We start from the raw sequence: 23,986 nt of genomic DNA on the forward strand, positions 1-23,986 counted from the left end.
ACTTATTCGACATAGAGCAATATTCAGATATGTTTCCCTTCCAGTCACTCGATGACACACAACATATACAAAGTCCAACAAAACATTCAGGCTTCATGTGAATCACATCCATTGACTGTTCTGATCCGAGATCACTTGAACAGTTTGTGTAAAAATAGAAAACATTAAAAAAATTAAACCTCCTAGGGCATTTTCAAAAAACAACAACATGGAAATCTAACAATTAAATTATTCTGTCCCTAAGCATGCTAAGGTCACAAGAAGGTCCACATCGTAGTCAGTGAAGAATCAAAGAACAAGATACATGCATGTTTTAAGCACTAGGCTACCCCGGCTTTTAAAACTATGACAAGGAGTCTCATGTTTTAAACATCAAACAGAAAATGATATATTGCACTATAAAGGCCTTTCATTTTCATAAACTCACACATAAATATCTGATCAATGATAAAACCCATGAGAAATGCATTATACTATTGAGCCAAATTAAGAAATTGGAAATTTTCATGTGTTGAATCTGAAATGTGTATAAAGGGACACGTAATCAGTTAGTGTCTCCTTGCATGCAGCCATCAAAGTAAGAGCTGTGGTCAACATCACGGTTAAATGTACAAGAATGCTGACAAATGTATACCACTACTAAGTCATGTTAAAAACATGTTGATGATGGCTAAATAATAAATGAAGTTCTCAACCTGCATTTAACATGTTTACTCATTGAACCGATCATTTTAATATCACGATATCAATACAAATGCTCAAAGTGAAACATGAACATGCTTCATGCCTGGGTTCCTCTCAACAACAAAATGCAAGACTAATGGATTTCTACTGCACATCAATACAGCCTTTACATCAGTTGAACAATGGCGGACAAGATTCATTGTTGTTTAAGCTGCTTAAAGTGAAGGAAGCTCACTGATACTTTTAAATCCTGTTCTGTAATCTGATAAAATGTCCTCATTTTCACATGCCTCTGATGAAAACCATTATCACCTTGTGATATGAAACACAGCAGCTGTTTATTTCTGAAACGGACCCCTCTGTCAAAGACTGATTGGGCATTACATCAATGAAGAGGGTAAGGTTCATACTTCGAAGATTAGCCTTCGATAAGACCAGCTTGATATGGACAGCAGTATGTGTCATCTCAACAGATTATACACTGCAGGAACAAGTTACTTGTGAATTGCGCCCCGTGAAGATCTGAGGTAGAATAGGTCTTCAGCAACCCATGCTTGCCGTAATAGGCGACTATGCTTGTCGTAAGAGGCAACTAACGGAATCGGTTGGTCAGTCTTGCTGACTTGGTTGATGCATGTCATTGTATCCCAATTGCGTGGATCGATGCTCATGATATCAATCACTGGATTGTGTGATCTAGACTTACTTACAGATGCCGTCATATAGCTGGAATATAGCTGATTGCCGCGTTAAACATCAAATAAACTAACAAACAAACAAACTTGTGAATTGCACTGTTGGACACGATGTCCGAAATACAGTTCATATAAACTGCAGGAATAAGTTACTAAGACGATGTCCAAAATACAGATAATTTTAAGACTATAAAAAAAAATGAATTGTGAAAAAGATAAATTTTCAGCAAAAGTTAAGGCTAGTATGAATCAATTATCATATTATTGTCTACATCCTCTAACACTGTGAACATTTGAGTTAGAATAGGTCTTCAGCAAACCATGCTTGTTGTAAGAGGCGAATAACAGGATCGGGTGGTCAGACGCGCTGACTTTGTTGATGTGTAGATTGAAGCTCATGATGTCAATCAATGGATTGTCTGGCCCCTGTCTTTACAGACTGCTGTCAGGTCAAGGCCAAATTGCATCCTGTTCATACAACTAGATCCCCAGTCAGATTTATCCCTACCAGGACACAGAGAATATCCCTATAAAATGTTGAGTAGTACCTATACATAATAAAACGGCTGTCTCTCACTGGAGATAGGAGATACTTATGCCAAAATATGTTATATCCTTCCTTGGAACAGCGTTAGCAAAATACAGAAAACATAAAATTATCCCAATAGGAAAAAGGAATGAGTGTGTGAGTTCGGTATAACACTGCTTTGAACAGTATCCAAGTTTTATCACAGCGTGTCAGCTTACTGTGGGAGGAAAGCCCGAAGTGATGCATGTCTCAGATGTTTACGACTTTGGTAAAATCCACAAGCACGAATCGGGTGAACCAGGACTCGAACTAATGATCATGATAAGGTTTCTGGCATGCTCAAGGGATGCAATTCTGCACAGCAAATTGCGGTGCCAGTGTCCCCCCATACATCCATGAATGGTCTAGTCTGTTCAGTTACCACATTAACACACATCAGAACCATTATCAGTATATAAGACAATCGAGGAAGCACCACAAAACTTGGTATGTTCATAACAGACATATTCCTTAACTTAAGAGTAGAACTGAGAGTTATACTTACATAATAGAACTGAGAGTTATACTTACATAAACAGTCAGATAAACTGCATTACTATGGGGCTTCTGCACACATAGACGGACATGGGATTCGGATATACACCAGCCAAACGTATAGTGAGTGAGTTTGATTTTAGGCCGCTTTTAGCAATATTCCAGCAATATCACGGCGGGGGACACCATAAATAGGCTTCACACATTGAACCCGGGTCTTCAGCTTGACGAGCGAACGCTTTAACCACTAGGCTTCCCCGACCGCCCCGCCAAACGTATAACGAAACTATAATTGTCAACTTGACACACAATCTTCGCTACCTGACTTCATGATAGACATTGTAATTAAGGCTCCTGAGTTAATTATAGTAAACATTGTAGCTGACTGTATTGGCTAATGACAGGGCATCATGGTATGTACTTCGAAATGGCCACCAGCTGACATAAGCATACCCACCCTTTGGCTCAAATATTTGATTCTGAAGACTGATAAACCCGTCAGAACCTGTGTGTGTCCGTGTACCTCAGTGTGTCTGTATACAGGAGTGTGCCTGTCCACATGTTGGGCCTGAATATGTGTGAATATGTGGTATTTTTGGTATATTTGTGAATGTGGGGTTTATTTGGTATATTTGTCCTGCCTGTTGTCAAGGTATTGCTGTTTACCTGTACATGTGTGACTGCCATTGAATAAAAGCAGGTGTCTGTCTGTGCATCTGTTTAACTGTGTGTCCCTGTACATCAGGCCTGTCCGTGTGTCCCTGTACATCAGGCCTATCCGTGTGTCCCTGTACATCGGGCCTGTCCGTGTGTCCCTGTACATCGGGCCTGTCCGTGTGTCCCTGTACATCGGGCCTGTCCGTGTGTCCCTGTACATCGGGCCTGTCCGTGTGTCCCTGTACATCAGGCCTGTCCGTGTGTCCCTGTACATCAGGCCTGTCCGTGTGTCCCTGTACATCAGGCCTGTCCGTGTGTCCCTGTACATCAGGCCTGTCCGTGTGTCCCTGTACATCAGGCCCTTCTGTGTGTCCCTGTACATTAGGCCCTTCTGTGTGTCCCTGTACATCAGGTCTGTCTGTGTGTCCCTGTACATCAGGTCTGTCTGTGTGTCCCTGTACATCGGGCCTGTCCGTGTGTCCCTGTACATCAGGCCTGTCCGTGTGTCCCTGTACATCAGGCCTGTCTGTGTGTCCCTGTACATCAGGCCGTTCTGTATGTCCCTGTACATCAGGCCTGTCTGTTTGTCCCTGTACATCAGGCACGTCCGTGTGTCCCTGTACATCAGGCCTGTCCGTGTGTCCCTGTACATCAGGCCTGTCCGTGTGTCCCTGTACATCAGGCCTGTCCGTGTGTCCCTGTACATCAGGCCTGTCCGTGTGTCCCTGTACATCAGGCCCTTCTGTGTGTCCCTGTACATTAGGCCCTTCTGTGTGTCCCTGTACATCAGGTCTGTCTGTGTGTCCCTGTACATCAGGTCTGTCTGTGTGTCCCTGTACATCGGGCCTGTCCGTGTGTCCCTGTACATCAGGCCTGTCCGTGTGTCCCTGTACATCAGGCCTGTCTGTGTGTCCCTGTACATCAGGCCGTTCTGTATGTCCCTGTACATCAGGCCTGTCTGTTTGTCCCTGTACATCAGGCACGTCCGTGTGTCCCTGTACATCTGGCCTGTCTGTGTGTCCCTGTACATCGGGCCTGTCCGTGTGTCCCTGTACAACGGGCCTGTCCGTGTGCCCCTGTACATCGGGCCTGTCCGTGTGTCCCTGTACATCGGGCCTGTCCGTGTGTCCCTGTACATCGGGCCTGTCCGTGTGTCCCTGTACATTGGGCCTGTCCGTGTGTCCCTCTACATCAGGCACGGCCGTGTGTCCCTGTACATCAGGCACGTCCGTGTGTCCCTCTACATCGGGCCTGTCCGTGTGTCCCTGTACATCAGGTCTGTCCGTGTGTCCCTGTACATTGGGCCTGTCTGTCTGTCTGTCTGTCCACCCGTGTGTCTGCACACCTGTACATATGTGTCTGCCCATGTTTTTCAGGCTTGTTTGTGTGCCTACATACGTGTGTGTCCCTGTCTACAAGTCTGTCCGTCCAACTTAGTCTGTCTCACAGATCCTAGATAAAATTATTCAAAAAAAGAGTCTAACTCCAGTCTTGAATGACTTGGCAATTCTGAAATTAAGGATTGTTCTGGGCTACATTTGGATTTTATTATTCTTATTTTGTAGATATATATTTATAAATAAGATAACTTTATTCTGGGACTAAACGTCAGTCTATGTCCACCTGTAGAGGTGTGTTCGCCTTGTACCTCACGCCTGTCTGTGCATCCATCTATCTGTGTGTCCCTGCCTACAAGTCTGTCTGTCCACCTGTAAACATGTCTCTGTCCTTGTACCTCAAGCCTGTCTGTGCATCCATCTACCTGTGTGTCCCTGCCTACAAGTCTATCTGTCCACCTGTTCTGTCCTTGTACCTCACGCCTGTCTGTGCATCCATCTATCTGTGTGTCCCTGCCTACAAGTCTGTCTGTCCACCTGTAAACATGTCTCTGTCCTTGTACCTCAAGCCTGTCTGTGCATCCATCTACCTGTGTGTCCCTGCCTACAAGTCTGTCTGTCCACCTGTAAATATGTCTCTGTCCTTGTTCTTCAAGCCTGTCTGTGCATCCATCTACCTGTGTGTCCCTGCCTACAAGTCTGTCTGTCCACCTGTAAACATGTCTCTGTCCTTGTACCTCAAGCCTGTCTGTGCATCCATCTACCTGTGTGTCCCTGCCTACAAGTCTGTCTGTCCACCTGTAAACATGTGTCTGTCCTTGTTCTTCAAGCCTGTCTGTGCATCCATCTACCTGTGTGTCCCTGCCTACAAGTCTATCTGTCCACCTGTTCTGTCCTTGTTCCTCAAGCCTGTCTGTGCATCCATCTATCTGTGTGTCCCTGCCTACAAGTCTGTCTGTCCACCTGTTCTGTCCTTGTTCTTCAAGCCTGTCTGTGCATCCATGTATCTGTGTGTCCCTGCCTACAAGTCTGTCTGTCCACCTGTAAACATGTGTCTGTCCTTGTTCTTCAAGCCTGTCTGTGCATCCATCTACCTGTGTGTCCCTGCCTACAAGTCTATCTGTCCACCTGTTCTGTCCTTGTTCCTCAAGCCTGTCTGTGCATCCATCTACCTGTGTGTCCCTGCCTACAAGTCTGTCTGTCCACCTGTAAACATGTCTCTGTCCTTGTACCTCAAGCCTGTCTGTGCATCCATCTACCTGTGTGTCCCTGCCTACAAGTCTGTCTGTCCACCTGTAAATATGTCTCTGTCCTTGTTCTTCAAGCCTGTCTGTGCATCCATCTACCTGTGTGTCCCTGCCTACAAGTCTGTCTGTCCACCTGTAAACATGTCTCTGTCCTTGTACCTCAAGCCTGTCTGTGCATCCATCTACCTGTGTGTCCCTGCCTACAAGTCTATCTGTCCACCTGTAAACATGTCTCTGTCCTTGTACCTCAAGCCTGTCTGTGCATCCATCTACCTGTGTGTCCCTGCCTACAAGCCTATCTGTCCACCTGTTCTGTCCTTGTTCTTCAAGCCTGTCTGTGCATCCATCTACCTGTGTGTCCCTGCCTACAAGTCTGTCTGTCCACCTGTTCTGTCCTTGTACCTCAAGCCTGTCTGTGCATCCATCTACCTGTGTGTCCCTGCCTACAAGTCTGTCTGTCCACCTGTAAATATGTCTCTGTCCTTGTACCTCAAGCCTGTCTGTGCATCCATCTACCTGTGTGTCCCTGCCTACAAGTCTGTCTGTCCACCTGTAAATATGTCTCTGTCCTTGTACCTCAAGCCTGTCTGTGCATCCATCTATCTGTGTGTCCCTGCCTACAAGTCTGTCTGTCCACCTGTAAACATGTGTCTGTCCTTGTTCTTCAAGCCTGTCTGTGCATCCATCTACCTGTGTGTCCCTGCCTACAAGTCTGTCTGTCCACCTGAAAACATGTGTCTGTCCTTGTTCTTCAAGCCTGTCTGTGCATCCATCTATCTGTGTGTCCCTGCCTACAAGTCTATCTGTCCACCTGTAAACATGTGTCTGTCCTTGTTCTTCAAGCCTGTCTGTGCATCCATCTATCTGTGTGTCCCTGCCTACAAGTCTGTCTGTCCACCTGTAAATATGTCTCTGTCCTTGTTCCTCAAGCCTGTCTGTGCATCCATCTACCTGTGTGTCCCTGCCTACAAGTCTGTCTGTCCACCTGTTCTGTCCTTGTACCTCAAGCCTGTCTGTGCATCCATCTATCTGTGTGTCCCTGCCTACAAGTCTGTCTGTCCACCTGTAAATATGTCTCTGTCCTTGTTCCTCAGGCCTGTCTGTGCATCCATCTACCTGTGTGTCCCTGCCTACAAGTCTATCTGTCCACCTGTTCTGTCCTTGTACCTCACGCCTGTCTGTGCATCCATCTATCTGTGTGTCCCTGCCTACAAGTCTGTCTGTCCACCTGTAAACATGTGTCTGTCCTTGTTCTTCAAGCCTGTCTGTGCATCCATCTACCTGTGTGTCCCTGCCTACAAGTCTATCTGTCCACCTGTTCTGTCCTTGTTCCTCAGGCCTGTCTGTGCATCCATCTATCTGTGTGTCCCTGCCTACAAGTCTGTCTGTCCACCTGTAAATATGTCTCTGTCCTTGTTCTTCAAGCCTGTCTGTGCATCCATCTACCTGTGTGTCCCTGCCTACAAGTCTGTCTGTCCACCTGTAAATATGTCTCTGTCCTTGTTCCTCAAGCCTGTCTGTGCATCCATCTACCTGTGTGTCCCTGCCTACAAGTCTGTCTGTCCACCTGTTCTGTCCTTGTTCTTCAAGCCTGTCTGTGCATCCATCTATCTGTGTGTCCCTGCCTACAAGTCTGTCTGTCCACCTGTAAATATGTCTCTGTCCTTGTTCTTCAAGCCTGTCTGTGCATCCATCTATCTGTGTGTCCCTGCCTACAAGTCTGTCTGTCCACCTGTAAATATGTCTCTGTCCTTGTTCCTCAAGCCTGTCTGTGCATCCATCTATCTGTGTGTCCCTGCCTACAAGTCTGTCTGTCCACCTGTTCTGTCCTTGTTCTTCAAGCCTGTCTGTGCATCCATCTATCTGTGTGTCCCTGCCTACAAGTCTGTCTGTCCACCTGTAAATATGTCTCTGTCCTTGTTCCTCAAGCCTGTCTGTGCATCCATCTATCTGTGTGTCCCTGCCTACAAGTCTGTCTGTCCACCTGTTCTGTCCTTGTTCTTCAAGCCTGTCTGTGCATCCATCTATCTGTGTGTCCCTGCCTACAAGTCTGTCTGTCCACCTGTTCTGTCCTTGTTCTTCAAGCCTGTCTGTGCATCCATCTATCTGTGTGTCCCTGCCTACAAGTCTGTCTGTCCACCTGTTCTGTCCTTGTTCTTCAAGCCTGTCTGTGCATCCATCTATCTGTGTGTCCCTGCCTACAAGTCTGTCTGTCCACCTGTTCTGTCCTTGTTCTTCAAGCCTGTCTGTGCATCCATCTATCTGTGTGTCCCTGCCTACAAGTCTGTCTGTCCACCTGTTCTGTCCTTGTTCTTCAAGCCTGTCTGTGCATCCATCTATCTGTGTGTCCCTGCCTACAAGTCTGTCTGTCCACCTGTTCTGTCCTTGTACCTCAAGCCTGTCTGTGCATCCATCTATCTGTGTGTCCCTGCCTACAAGTCTGTCTGTCCACCTGTAAACATGTGTCTGTCCTTGTTCTTCAAGCCTGTCTGTGCATCCATCTATCTGTGTGTCCCTGCCTACAAGTCTGTCTGTCCACCTGTAAATATGTCTCTGTCCTTGTTCTTCAAGCCTGTCTGTGCATCCATCTACCTGTGTGTCCCTGCCTACAAGTCTATCTGTCCACCTGTTCTGTCCTTGTACCTCACGCCTGTCTGTGCATCCATCTATCTGTGTGTCCCTGCCTACAAGTCTGTCTGTCCACCTGTAAACATGTGTCTGTCCTTGTTCTTCAAGCCTGTCTGTGCATCCATCTACCTGTGTGTCCCTGCCTACAAGTCTGTCTGTCCACCTGTTCTGTCCTTGTTCCTCAGGCCTGTCGGCATGCATGGAGCCTGTATTATCGTCATCAGGAATGTGCGAGGTCACCATCACAACACTGCCGAAGGAGATCATCCTATCCCCCGAGGCAGTGATGTCGGGGATGGATGTACACACCTGTACTGCCCAGTCCCTCATGCCTCGGTGAACACTCGCACATCGCTGCCCTATCACACTCACCAATCACACGGAGATAGTCAACCAACTGGGCTTTACAATCAAACATCGTCTCCATACAGTAAGCTTGCTTTCTGTCCATGTGGTCCACAGTGGCAGCATGACTTGCACTTTGAGCCCAATATACATGAGACACTGCTATGAATAGATATGATATATCACTGCCACAGCCTGATTACACGAGTGAGTGCCGAGGGGCAGGGCGTGACTGCGACTGTCTGCAGATGGAGGTATGTACTGGAGGCCACAGTCGGGCATACCAGGTTGGAGTGACATGGCTGCTGGGTGGTCAAGGGAGGGAGGGGAGGGAGGATGAAGAAAGGGTGTTCTGTAGAGTAACATCCGGTAACACACACAGGGTTGGGTAAACATATGGAGTGGGCTAGCTAGCTGTCTGATGTGGCTGGCACGGACTAGACCTTGTCAGTACCTGCAAGGTTGCTCCACCTGATGTCCACATTGCACTATCAGGGTCCTGAACAAACACGCCCTGATACACATAGAGAAAATTATGGTATACTTACAATTCAGGTAGGGAGCGGATGGCAGAAGAATAATCGGAGCTGATGATAATACTAGCTAAGGCCACTCAGCCACACAATCAATACGGGCGGGCAGGCAGGCAGGCAGGCAGGCAGGCAGGCAGACCTGAGAGCTTGTTGAGGCTGGCTGGTGTGGGGCGGTTTAGGGCTGGTAGGCCGTTATAGTCCTCACTCATTCTCTCACTGGAGAGGGGAGAAGGCAGAGCCAACAGCCTTTCTATGTTGCAACAGCTGATGGATCCCCGACATTCAGGACATTGTCTACTGCCATGTTGAGATGACTTGCTATCAACACCTTCAGCTCAATGACAGGCAGCGACCAGAGCTATATTTGGATAGTCTTATTCTTGGTTGTGCAGTCATGTGACCTGGTCATGTCACCCAGAATGTCACATGACTGTTATCTATGTACCTATACAATGCTGGATGGAGGGACACACAAGATGGCTTGTGTGATGTAGGACCACGTTGCAATGGGAAATACATTGCCAGGAATGAGCTGAGTCAGCTAAAGAATGTGGAAGGCCTTGATAATGAACCACACCCTCAAAACCCGTCTCCACAAAGTGTGCACATGGGTCTTGAAGTATCTATAAATAGCTCAGTGGTGCACTAATTATACATAATGAAGTCAAGCATGTACAGACTTCCATCAATCCAAGCAGCACAGGGTTGCAACTTATTTTACAAGTCAAACACAGCATAGAAGGGGGAAACAGTGAGTGATCAGCTAATGTGTGAGCGAGTATGGTTTAACACTGCTTTAAGCAATATTCCAGATATATCAAGGCAGTGGACAGTGTGTGAAATAAATGCCTGCCCACCTGCCCGTGACTAGTAACTTTTCTGTCGGGTGGCATCAAAATTTCTTCCACCTCCCCGATGGTCTGGCAGGTAATTTTAAGACTACATACAATTCAGTATAATCATAACTCCTCGTATATTCTCAAGTGATTGTTTGCATTATTTCAACTGAATCAAGACGTGATTTGGCACTTACTTTTTGAGATTTTTTTAATGTTTATACTGTCTGATTCCAGGCAGGTAACTTTGAAGATTCGCAGGCAACACTTATGGGTCACTGCCCGATTGTCTTGATGGGTTTTTAAATTATTTCACACTGGCGGTGGAAACCGGAAATAGGCTTCAAACATTATACTAATGTGGGGAATAGAACCTAGGCCTATGGTATGATCAGCAAACACTTTTAACACCAAGCTACCAATCATGCACACATTCAGGGCAGTTGCAGACATCAATAGTCTACATTCCCTTCCAAGATATCCCCTTTACATGATCAAACACAACAAGCACTGTGACAAAAACAGGCCCAATCAAACTGTCTGGAATATTGATTTTCACTTCATTTTAAGCCAAACACGTTAGGAACCTTGATTCTCATAATTTCAGTTATCTAAAGCAATCTGCGAACGAGGAATGCAATGACAATAGTTTCAGATGAAATGTTTCAGAAGACATCACTAGACTATCCTGACAGCTATTTCCCATGACTGAATCTGAATCAGAAACCAGCGATGCAGAGTCAGACAGATTGAGAGATTCAGCATCCAACAGAACACTAACTGATACAAGTTTCCACATCACATGGCACGGTGAAAACATGACTATATCTCGCTATCGATGAAGAGGATCTCAATATGAGGAAGCTGATTCTGCCAACTAAGAACTTCATGCGGACAAAAAATTGAAAACATCTTCTCGTCATTGAATGCAAGTGATATTCAGGGCTATAAATTTCATGAAGCAGTGTTTGCCCAGTGTTAGTGAAGTAAGCGTTGAGAAGTCTTGAGAAGTCTTAACTGAGTGAGTGAGTGAGTGAGTGAGTGAGTGAGTGAGTGAGTGAGTGAGTGAGTGAGTGAGTGTTGCTTAACACCGCACTTAGCAATATTCAAGCTATATGATGGCGACCTGACAATCCAGTGATTGATATCATGAGCATCGATATACGCAATTCGGATCTGATGACATGCATCAACCAAGTAAGCGAGCCTGACCACCCAATCCCGTTAGTCGCCTCTTACAACAAGCATAGTCGCCTGTTATGGCAAGCATGAATTGCTGAAGACCTATTCTAACCCGGATCTTCACGTGTGAGTGAGTGAGTGTTGTTAAATGCTGCACTCAGCAATATTCCAGCTGGACCAGACAATCCAGTGGTTGATATCATGAGCATTGATCCACGCAATTGGGATACGATGACATGTATCAACCAAGTCAGCGAGCCTGACCCCCCAATCCCGTTAGTCGCCTCTTACGACAAGCAAAGTTGCCTTTTACGACAAGCATGGGTTGCTGAATATAGTGAGTGAGTGAGTGAGAGCAGGGCAGGTAACAACTTGTGTTTTTGCCATGGACATGCTCCAATCGACCTTTACTCACTGTTCATAAAGGCCCAGTTTGGGCAGTATATTGTCAAGAATATCAGAATCGACACTGTGTGAAGAAGTCGTATCACTTGCTTAAGCTTTGTTTGTATATGATTATACAGTGATATATTCACTGCTTATTTCAAGTACAAGTTTGTTTTGGATAAGACTAACATTTTGTGACACTGAACCCAACATGTAGTTCATACAGCTTATTCAAATCAGATGGATTAGGGAGAGTGACAACTTGCTGGCCGTAAGTGAGGGTCCTGGGCCCCGTTCCTCAAAGTGATCTTAGCACGAAGGTGATCGTAAGTCCCTTACTTTAACATAGGCTTAGGATCATCGTAGAGCTAAGATCGCTTTGAGGAACGGGGCCCTGATGGTGCACAGTGTTTAGCATAATAACTGAACAAAACTATCACAATTCTTAAACATATAATGAGTCACTATTTTATCGTAAAGATTAACGTGAGTGAGTGAGCGAGTTGGGTTTAACACTGCTTTTAACAGTATTCCAGTTATATCAGCTTAATGTGGGAGGAAAGCCCAAAGTGATGCAGGTCTCAGATGTTTACCACTTCGGTGAAACCCACGAGCGCGGGTATGTTGCTGACAAACCTTGAAACATAATCGGGGCAAACCAGGATTCGAACCCACAATCAAAGGTTTCTGGCGTGCCCAAGGGACACAACTCTGCACAGCGAATCGCGGCACCTTAGAAGACTGGGCCACCCGTGCCCCCTAAAGATTAACGTAAAATGTCCATAAAAAATGCTCAGAGTAAATCAAAACTTTACCATGTATTGTAATCATGTTCAAATCTTACAAAAGTCATATATAACTAGATCTAATGTCACAACCAAACCAGTCAAACACAAAATGCCCTAATGAATGAAATCAGAACAAGCTGTCCCCATGATTCCTACAGACAGACTGACGATCCACATTCGCATAGAGATGATTTCGCATTTTAGATTCAACTTCACAACATGTCAAGTGTTGCTTTAACTAAGTTGATAAACTGACAACTGACCAGCGGCCCCCAATGTTACTGACTACTGACTTCCTAACCTACAACCCATCATCAGTGTGTTCAAAAGGATGACTGTCTCATGTCTTTCCCTGTGATGCAACATCAAGCTTGTTTCCAAGATAATCGTTTCAAAATGAAAACATTTTGATAGTTTATGGAGAGCTAATGTCATTTAACTTACCAAAATTGTCTTATTTTTCCGCGGCTAAACCCAATGTGTGTTCTTTTAACATGTTTTAACATGTTTAGGATTTTCTGATTTCTAGATGTAGACAGCGGAGGAAGGAATATGCTTGTAGAAGTATGAGTCAATAAAGTTATTCTAAGTTATGAAACTTATATCCTGTTTTCCATGGAGTTATAACATGTTTAACTTATCATTTTAAAGTTCTGTAAGGTGACAGATAGGATCGGCTCAAGAAAGCTGTGTCACAACAGGAAAATGTTTGGTCTAAAATAAACATGGTTAGGAGTGGTTTTAGAAAACTTACTGATTCAATGAATCACTGACCATGACTTTGAAAACAGTGACAGAGTGAATGTGTCTTAAGTTTGTTGAGTGAGTGAGTGAGTGAGTATAGCTATTCATGGCAAAAGGATGAAGTCAGCTAAGGTAAGAATGCTTCTCTTTATTGTGCCATTGGATTGTCAAAATTGTTGTATATAATTTCCCTAGTACAAAAGCTATTTGATAACTAATTATACATTTGTAGGATATTATACAATATGAATAAGATTTTCCCTTGTAATAACTAATGTGAATCATACCGATGAGGCAATGGTGAGTTGGAGTGAAATGGGTTTTAACGTCATGTAGAGTTTAAGATTATTGGACTTATACAGTGACTTGTGCGTGTACTTGTACAAGTCCAGACTAATGCCACTTTTATAGAGCTAGCCCACTGAGATACCATGTCCAGTTTAACATGAATTCCCCACTCAGACACAGTATACTATCCTACCAGTCCTTCTTTAAGCCCCTTAATGCCGATCCCCAGACAGGGTAATATGAGGCAATGACAAAGACAAGACTCCACACTGTCTACTGTTGACTTACACCAAACATTATTTCATAAAACCATTACCAGTAAATGAGCAAATCTATTTTTACAAACCTAATGGGTGTAGAGTCTAAGCAGGAGAGTTATCTCCCTTGCATTAGATCACATACGTGAATCAGGTCACAACTGAGATATTTTGTAGCACTGAGGGTGTTCTTATGACTGAGTAAAATTTTACATCACAAATAATAACAATACAAAAAACAGTGTCCTTAGTCCAGATCTGATAACAAGCTGCGGTGTGGGATATGTCACAAAACATGAAACTGGGTGATGTAATGACCTTGGGGGGATAGTTGACGACTCACATGGTTCAGAGTCTACCATTATGTTTCTGTCTATTCCGAACATAAATACTAACTGCAAAATGAAATGTGATTTCAGTTAGAAAATACCTGCAGTCTAGGTGGAACAAAATTATGAAAATCATTCCGAAATTTTGTACAATTTTTTCAAAAGATAATTAATTAATAATTTCATTGAGTTCATTTCTATAAATTCTATATTGTATCACATCTAGTATACCCCGAACAAACAAATGAGGGTCATCACAAGTGAACAAAACCAAGGCAAAATGAACACATAATATACAGATATAGAGATAATGAAGACAAAAAAATCATGTGAGCAAGACTTCATGTGAGCGAGTTCAAACATCACTGAGAAGTCAGCCTTTGACATAGATAACCAACATACAATTGTCTTCCGACTAGAACCAGTATTGTCAGAGTATTTACAAGTCTACTAAGCAGTGTCTACCTACACCAACTAAAGCATGTCTAGCAATACCAAACCCACCTTGTCCACCCACAAACACTGCTCCTTTAGGATGGTGATCGGGTGACCGGTACGAGAACACTCCTGTTGCAGGCCCACCCGGCCGCATGCGAAACCACATGATCTGTTAGTATAGGGCTAGTTGATCTCCCACACCACTAGCCAAGGACGCTGGGACAGATTAGGACAACATTTTTCGCACTGTGAGCTAGCCATACGACAAACAAGATAAGAAGGTGGGATGGCTCTCAAGCTACTGGTGACTTGCGAGAGATTAACAGATCCACGCAGACGCCATGCAGACAGGCAACAGGCACTTCAGTTGTATCTTGGTTGAGTAATACCAACCTCGAGTCAAGCTACTGCTGTTCAAAGTTTAGGCTGGAGAAGCAAGATGACTCTGCAGGACAGATTACTGTCTCACTTGCCTTAACTTATGTGTGGAAAGCTTGACAAGGCACACAATGTCCTGACTTGAATCTCCAACAGGTGTTAAACGGAAATGAATATATGGGTGATCAGGTCCCTCACTATCAGTACTTCTCTCAGTCACCTACAGCACGTTTATGTGGATATCAACTAAATGATGGTTCGGCAACAGCTTTAGAAATAATTTACTCGCATGAAAATGCCGACTGTTCATGCTGTTTTATGCTGCTGTCAGCAATTTTCAAGTAATATCACTACGAACTGTAAATAATCTTGTCAGTATTAGGTGACTCAGTCACCGACAAAACTAAACGTTTGGGTACATTGGCACACAATCATCCCAAAATGCCCAATAAGTAGGTATCATGAGGACAAGTAGAAATTTGCCATTTTTAAGGGTTTCGCTCTATGATATCATTCTAAGGACTAGTGGACTAAAAAAGTTAGTTTCTACCCCTGTGTTTACACTGACAAAGTGTTAGTCTAATGCCGATCCTGTCAAATCACTACTCATGTAGCCAGCTGCTTGCCCTGTTGCATGATGAAGGATAATCTCTTGATAGCACAATAACTATCCTCTACATGACCACTGATACAACGATGCATAACTATCAGTCTCCCCGGCCTGGCTTCTATCAGTCTGGCCAAGCATAAACTACTGTATCCAGTTACTGTGAGATCCAGACAAGGATGAAAGGCTCGAAATAATTCACAATAATTAACTGAAAACAGACAATTCCCTGTCCGATGCAAAACATCAAAGGAACATTCGGTGACATCAACTCGACAAGGTTCTCCGTGAATGGGGTTAGTCTGGGAGTGAGACTAGTCTCAACAGTAAATATTATTTGAACCCAAGCTATTTCTGTTTCAGATTAGTCCTATATTTAGACCATAGACAGGATGCTATCCAAACAATGTTTTCTAAAATTAAATATCATTTCCTATGAAATTTGATTGTTATCATCATAACATGGAATTGTCAATTTCTAAGGAAATTTGTCACGCTGTGAAATTACCACTGACCAATAGCTATACTTTGTTGGACTAATTGAGATGCGGATAAAATGAGATTCCTGGTCACATCAGACAACAGATAAATAATCCTAGACTACAGCATCAAAACCAATTACCTCAGGATGTCTGCTGAAATATCTTGTGCTCACTGCACAAAATGGAGTTGTGGTATATTGACGAAGTTTAAAGCCAGACCATTGGCAAAATAAGGCAATGAAGCCACAATTAATGGACTAAAAGTCAAATTGTTAAACATACCAGTCTGTGCCAAAATCATTAAAGTCCACTATCCCGAACACGGCTCTTAGCATTGTCTTCAGTAAATTTTAGTTTTACATGGCATTTATTTGCTGATCTTACTAGCCTGAACAGAACTCTACTAGACTCGGGCTTTGGACTAGCAGCCAAACTCGCAGACTGATATACTGCATAATAAAAGCAATTCAAATTTGACGACAGGTCAAACTGCTTACTGCAAAAATGCATGAAAGGAGCTCTGTAACGAGCTTTAAACTATTGTCACTGCATTGTAAACTTGCTGCGTGACATCAAAGGGCAGTATGATGTCATCATAAATAATGTGTGAATTTGGTGATAAATTTAAAAAGTGCACCCAATGCAAAAAAAACCCAACTCAATGAACCCCTTCTTTGTTTAAATGTTCAATTCTTCAGATTTTAAAAATGCCTCGGAATACAGACCAACGGACATACTGAATCTCATGTTCACTGATGCAATCACATTCCAACTACATTGGTAGATCATCATAGATTTTCCCCATCACGTAACAAATACATACCAAGCGATCCACCAATGATGACCAGACACACACCGGTGAGAAGCTAATTCCCCACACTGTGGTTCCACGTCCTGCATCATGTTCCTGCCAGCACCATCTGTACCGACAGGCCGGTAGTTCATCATTAATGACAACCGCCTCTTCAGGGCTAATTACTCCTCTCCCTATGATAACCTGGATCAATTCTTAATAACATCAACTCCAGATTCCTCCTTAGCCAGATTCCATGTGATAATGAACGATCCAGGTATTCCCTGGTCATGCAAACAGGTATGAGTTGCGGCACCATCGCCAGTGTTTATTTCCTGCTCGATGAGTCCCAAGCTCGCAATGACCTTGAAGGCAAGACAAGCAGTTTCCATGCCACTGATCATATGCTCCAGAATTCATTGATCCTCCACTGTCATGACAACATTAGCTTGTCCTCCATGATTGCTTTGTGAAAGGTATACAATGTAGTAAGCAAAAATATTTAGAAAGCTTACTAGTCTCACTCATGGGCTAATTGTTATGTAGTAGTCACAGGATTCAATAAATTATGCAGCCTCTGATTAATCAACTGAAAACATTTCTCGCCACATGGATAAAAAACTCAGAGATTTCTCATAGACAAAACTTCAAATTACAGAAGAATAAAAATAATTTCTTATTTTCCTTGCAAAATTTAAAAAAAGAAAGACTATTTTTCACAGAAAATAAATTATTCAGAATATCAAATCAAGAATAATTTTTGGAATCTTGTTTCACAGACTAAACATCGACAACAGAATTGCCATGAAAACACTAGCACAGTGCATATGAAAAAACAGCCTAGAGCTCTACATCATCAGGCATCCTTGTAGATTCAGTGACAGCCATATATCACATCACTACTTAAGGAAAACACACAACTAGTCTTCACAAGATGGCTGCAAAGACCAAGGGAATGCTCAAGGGAGATAATCCCTTTCAGTAAAGTAGAATTTTCAGCGTAAATAGCCTAATAGCTAGTAACCGATGAGGTGAACAGAATGGTGGAGCCAGATGTCTTGAAACTCCGCAATTTTAACTACTCAGCTGTACACTCCCGTTTCTATGAATAACGTTCCAGATATTGATTTTACAAGTTTAGCTGACTGGGCTGAAAAACTCAAACGAAATAACATCAAGGCAAACTGGGATGACACCTGAATGTGATTTATGCAGATACATGGTTATAATGACAAGATATATTAAAGCTGGATAATATTCTATGTAGTCCATGTGTCCTTGCCACCTGGACTAGCATCTAGCAACCACTGCCACTGACAGGTATCATATTAACAAATACACTTGGCCATGGTTAACAGATATCACCATATTATTGTTTTCAATTTTAGTTCTTAATCTTCATTAAGAAGTTACTTCCATTATCAATATTTTGTTCACACGTTTCAGTGTATTAAATTAAGGATGAAAATCAAGGGGTCATTGTCGTTGCCTTAATATATTTAATATTTAGGGTCCTTAGCCAAATAGAAACTAATAGGAAAAAACATCAAGGATGCCATGATCCCGTGATCCCGTGATCCCGTGATCTAGCTTAAGTCTTACATACATAGAAAGCAAGTTTTGTTCATTTGTTTGTTGTTAACGCTGCACTCAGCAAACGTTGCAGCTATTTGATGGTAGACTGTAAATAATCAAGTCTGGACCAGACAATCCAGTGAATGACAACATGAGAATCAATCTATGTAAATGGGATACGAAAATATGCATCAACTAAGTACCATATTTGACGTAATAAGCGCCCCGCTCTAATAAGGCCCACAGCGATAATTGATAACATATGGCTACTGAACAATCCCAATTAGCACCCCTTCCGATTGATCAATGTACACAAGACTTATTTATTAGCGTATAATACGCACTCGTGTGTTATATGCACCCTTAATTATGGGCAATTAAATTCTGGAAAAATATATCTGTCGTACATAAACATTTCAGGCTGTCAGCATAAACCATGAAATTTATCTTTCAACTCTGTTTTTCCCACCAAAATAATATTCTTATAAGAGCCCCCTATTTCTAATTTGGAGAGCGCCCTTGGCGCTTATTTCGTCGAATACGGTAACCTAACCTGACAACCCGATGCTGTTATGATAAGCATAAGTTGCTGGGGACATATTCTACCCTGAATCTTCATAGTAGGCAAGTGACTGGTTGAGGAAGGCTTCATATTATTTCCCGAAGTTTTTATTTGTATCATGGCAGGAAATCTACCGATGCAAGGAATCAAACCAGGTTTTCTATGTGGCAAGCTGATGTTCAAACCGCCAGACTAAACCACCACTCATGAATGCTTGAATGTGTAACTAGTGCTGCAGCTCCTGAAGAAATAGGTTTCTATATCTATATCTATATTTCATAACATCATGACATAAATGTGGGATGAAAGCACCAGGTGATGCCGATCGATTTCCACTGCAGAAGCACCAGCACGGGTATGGTGACTAAGGATAGTAATCATGATAATCCGGGCAAATCTACGATCTGAACCCAAACTAAGCAGGATCTTTGCACGATTAAGGGACACACCTCTGCACAGTGCACAGTGCACACAGCACAGACTTGCATATGCAAATCTGGAATGTGAACACTTACCCTGTGGAACCTGGCCAGGCCCATAATCTGTTATCCAGTGTATACTGTCTCCATTCTATCAGGATCAAGACCCTAAACCCATAGATTCGTTTTGGAAGTCACCAGCTCATTGTCTCTTATCACCAACTTGAGCTCATGGGCTTTGAAATCAACAACCAATAAAAATGATTCTTCTGAATGCGAATTTGGCATAGATCTACATTAAAAATTGAAGCCTCATCCAAAGTGCCCTTGATATATTTAAACTAACTACAAGACAGCTATAAATGATTATTTTATCTGGAAAAAGTGTTTTACTGGGGAATGTAAGAGAGGGTTATGCTACATGACATTCTGGTAGTATTTGCGATAGCATGAAAAAGCTGGAAAAGTGCTTGTGATATCGCTGCATGTTAAGATCATGAAAGAGCAGAGTAATTTGAACAGGATTCCATTCTTATCATCGTGTCATTTAACCAGACTCAAAACGAAGTTCAGGCAAATGGGTCCAGGGTATACATCATACTGAGATGATACCCTGGATGATATAGGATGGGCATGGCCAGGGATGCAAATCTACATAATGAATAGTTACATCTTACCACCAAAGGGTCAAAACTAGGTCACCTGTGCAGATTGCAACAACTGATCAAGCTGTTGTAGCCCTGTCATTAAAATTACAGCAGAATTCAATCTCAGGGAAGAACCCCTGCCAATATAACAACAGAAATGAAGACCGACAAGATGGCTGCAAAATTAATAACCCCATTGGAAAGGTCATTAAAAATATGACATCTTTCATTTCAATTTCAAATTATGTTTGGAAAATGGAGACTGAAAAAACCTGAAATTTTCAGACAATCCAAATTAGTGGCGCACAATGACGATGCATGCGTTTCACTTATGAACTGGTTGATATTGTCACAATGGGCATATCAAGGTCATGGACACCGTCGAAGACATTCCTTCTTTGAAGCTTTGATTGAAAGCCAAGATTATCAAGTATATCTCTTCCATTGACAAAGAAATCAGGAGAATGGGAACGTATACCAACTCCGCACCATGTGGACAACAGTATTGATTTTAATATCACAGGCTGAAACTGGAGCTAACTTGAACTTGAGCCACTAATTTGATGATACAGCATGTTTAAACATACCTGACCAAAACAGTGCATCGTACGTACAGCTGCTGAAACAATTAGTCAATATATTATCTGTAATCGTGGAAAGTCCCAAACACTCATCTGTGACATTACATGTGACTAATGGCGATTCTCCCTCGAAGGAACGACAGAAAACCTGATTTCCATATACAGAGATTGACGAGTTCTGGGCGAACTATTCGGTACAGTTCCATTACATCCAAATCTGTCACTGACATCCACAATGTCCACACGTCGGTCAGTTCATCCACTCAGCCAAGCAACGACTGCTGGGACCAAGCTTCCAGTGGAGTAGCTGGTTTCTCATTGGCTGAGAGAACAGGTCGACAAAACAGTCACATCCACATCTGTGACCATGCAATGCATTGGAAGTTGGAACATCTTTACAGGACCTACTCAGCAGTTCAGTCAAATGCAACGCTAGATTAAGCTGGAGGAAGAAGACAACAGGCTAGGATCAATCCTGCCTGGGCGATACAAAGCAATAATGCCTGTGTGGTGTCTTTGATTTAGCACAGTGGTATTTACGAAACTGCATTACTTATCCTGACCACGAGCCAATGAATTGATTTTCTCTCCATTCAGACAGCGCAGTATTTGGATTGAATTACCACAAATAGGAAAAGGAAAGTGGGTGTCTCCCTTTATAATTCTGACATGAATCAATCATGTTATTTCTAAACATGAACAATTATGATAATAATAGTTTATTATTAATTATTGTTCATATTCATGAAATTCATTAAAGTTCTTTTAATCCCAACCAGTAGGTATAGAAGTACAGTTCAACACTGTTTGTGGAGTCCGATAACAGGAGAGATATTAAATTTTACCATATAAACTGGTTAAATAACTTGTACATTCTACAATATATATTGGTCCAATAGTTAGTCATACAGTAGACCTTGAACTTGAAACAAAATGACGTAGGAAAGTCAAGAGGTCCTTGTCATTGTCCTAACGTTAAAAGTTAAAGATTTAGGGAATCAACAGATTCAAATATTGGTTGCAGACTTGAAATAAATATCCCCCATACCACACGACTGGCTTATCTTTCCAGTCCTTGTCAACAGTTGCCAGTCCCAAATTCTATGGAATCAAAAAGTGATGATGCATATCTTTTTGTGTTGTCTAGTACAGTAGAACACGAATATAGCAAACAAACGGATACAAGAAACTGTTAAACAATCCCCGATTTATCTCCCATATAATATCATATAAAATTTACATATATAACGAACTCTCTACAGCGAACTAACGGATACAGCGAACTGATATCTGATCACAGACAAGCCCATCTACCACTAATTAGTGACATGTAAGCAAACTAAGAAATCTCACTCAGTGTCAAGTGTCACAAACAATTGGCTGTATGTAATCAGCGATGAATCAACACAATCAGCGGTGACGGATCAACCTTGTTCAACTTAAATGAATGTTATAAAATGTTATCAATTGAATGCTATGGAGTGATCACTGCTAATACAAGCCAATGCTGCAATTACGTGTATTGTGTTTTATTTTATCCAAGATGGCGGACGTTTCCAAGCGAAAACGTATATAACGAACAACAGATATAACGAACTGATTTTTCTGGTCCCTTGTAGTTCGTTATATCCATGTTCTACTGTACCATGATTACTGGGAACTTGAAATAGGGTATTTTACTTTTTGTAAACTTAAACATCATGGGGATATGTATTACTAATTGGAAGAAAACAATACGACAATCCACAGGATTTGTTCAACTTTGTATTTCACCCGTTCCTGGCGGAATTAACCCTACAAGGATGCCGCGACAGGCTATTATTTGCTACTCTGTTCAAATTCTATAGGACAAACCTCTAGGGCCCCAGGACATCAATGGCTTCACAAGACAAGGTGGGAACTCCAATCAACAGGCCAACATGTGGTCTACAGCCCAACTGTTCTTTGTTTAGTTAGCTGTCGATCAGCAACCTTCATCATGGAAGCAGTCTGCCGGCCTAATTGATGTGTTGACATTACAACACTGAACTTTGACAATTACCTGCTGTAACTGTGTATGCAAACAACCAAAGAAATACAGCTCACCCCCTCCAAAATTTGCCATTCAAACCATCAGTAACATGAATTACTACTGTCTCAAGAAGTAGATTTTAGTTCAGGACGTTTGTTTGTTGATATTCCAGTTGCAAGTCAACAGCTTGTAAATAACTGACTCTGGACCAGACAACCAGTGATTGATGTTATGAGCAATCCACACCATCAGGGTACATTGGCACACAATCCACCAAGTCACTGAGTTTAACTACTTAATACTTTAACACACAAAATTGCCACTCAACATGCTCAAGACATACAAAGGCTGTTAAGTACCATATTTAATACTGAATCTCCACAGAGACGATTTTAGCTTAACCAAAATTTTGCTGCCTATCTTATAAAATCCCCCCTAGCTTATCTACACCAGAGCTGACCTGTGAAGAACCGGAGTAGAATAGGTCTTCAGCATGTTCAGCAAACAACGCTTGACGTAAAAGGCAACTATGCTTGTTGTAAGAGGCGACTAACGGGATTGGGTGGTCAGGCTCGCTGACTTGGTTGATGCATGTCATTGTATACCAATTGTGTGGATCGATGCTCATGATGTCAATCACTGGATTGTCTGGTCCAGATTCAATTATTTATAGACTGCCGTCACATAGTTGGAATATTGCTAAAAGCGGTATTAAACAACAAACTACACCAGAGCTTCATATTAACATGGATTACATCAAATCCCTCTTATTCTGTGAAATTGTTGAGGTAACACAGGGATTTATCGAGGATTCCAAACCAAGAACTGACCCTTGGCAACCAACACTTAAGCATGTTCAGAGGTCTTTAAACATTGTACAGTAACTTTACATTCAATTATGCAATACCAAGCATAAAAGATTCTTCTTTATAGGCCCTGACATTTGCTGTAGACTTGGGTCAGAATAGCAGCCTTCGCGCACGTCTAGATAAAATCCCTGCAAGATAAGCCATCGAGATACATACTTCTTGGAAACGGAATCACATAGCTTGGTCAAGGGGTCACTGAGCTGGGTGTCCTGGTAATCTGAAGCAGTGCTACACTGAATGAGGTATGCTCTAGATTTCATGTATTCTAAGCATATGACATTTTATCTGTGAGAGTTTCATCATATGACAGATTACCTGTGACAGTGGCATACCTCATCATATATATACAAACTAACCTGAGGTATCATCACATCTACATGACAGGAAATGTGACAAACATACAACATGTATCATGTGTTCCAAGTAGAGCTTCCAACAGTGATGGAGCTACTGAATCTTGCTAACCCTGCTGACACCAATATTTCAAGTTTGTCATGAGCCCAGTAGACATGGTAGATAATCAAGTCTGGAACAGGCAAACCAGTAAGATGAATAACGCTTCCTGCCGTCGGGGCACAACGACACGCAATCACAGTCTGATCACAAGATTCAAATAAGACTACT

General features: G+C 42.5%; 2 protein-coding genes across 16 annotated transcripts in view; both read right to left on the reverse strand.

Moving 5' to 3' along the window:
• LOC125380105 overlaps positions 1-23,986 on the reverse strand; it is an 84,609-nt gene that overhangs the window by 26,455 nt on the left and 34,168 nt on the right. The gene's annotated exons all lie outside the window — the stretch shown is intronic.
• LOC125380106 lies at positions 4,648-9,173 on the reverse strand. 11 transcript variants are annotated; one of them, XM_048396387.1, is made up of 2 exons: positions 7,980-9,173; positions 4,648-7,580 (listed from the first exon to the last, which is right to left on the reverse strand). In XM_048396387.1, the coding sequence occupies exons 1-2, from the start codon at positions 8,639-8,641 to the stop codon at positions 4,673-4,675; spliced, it is 3,570 nt and encodes a 1,189-aa protein (XP_048252344.1). In that variant the 5' UTR covers positions 8,642-9,173; the 3' UTR covers positions 4,648-4,672. The 11 variants fall into 11 exon arrangements, with proteins under 11 accessions (XP_048252344.1, XP_048252340.1, XP_048252335.1 ...); XM_048396383.1 differs by having other exon boundaries at positions 4,648-7,163; positions 7,251-9,172; XM_048396378.1 differs by having other exon boundaries at positions 4,648-7,502; positions 7,581-9,171.

This window comes from Haliotis rufescens, unplaced genomic scaffold (genome assembly GCF_023055435.1).
Source record: "Haliotis rufescens isolate VD_foot unplaced genomic scaffold, xgHalRufe1.0.p SCAF_15, whole genome shotgun sequence".
In the NCBI taxonomy this organism is placed as follows: domain Eukaryota; kingdom Metazoa; phylum Mollusca; class Gastropoda; order Lepetellida; family Haliotidae; genus Haliotis; species Haliotis rufescens.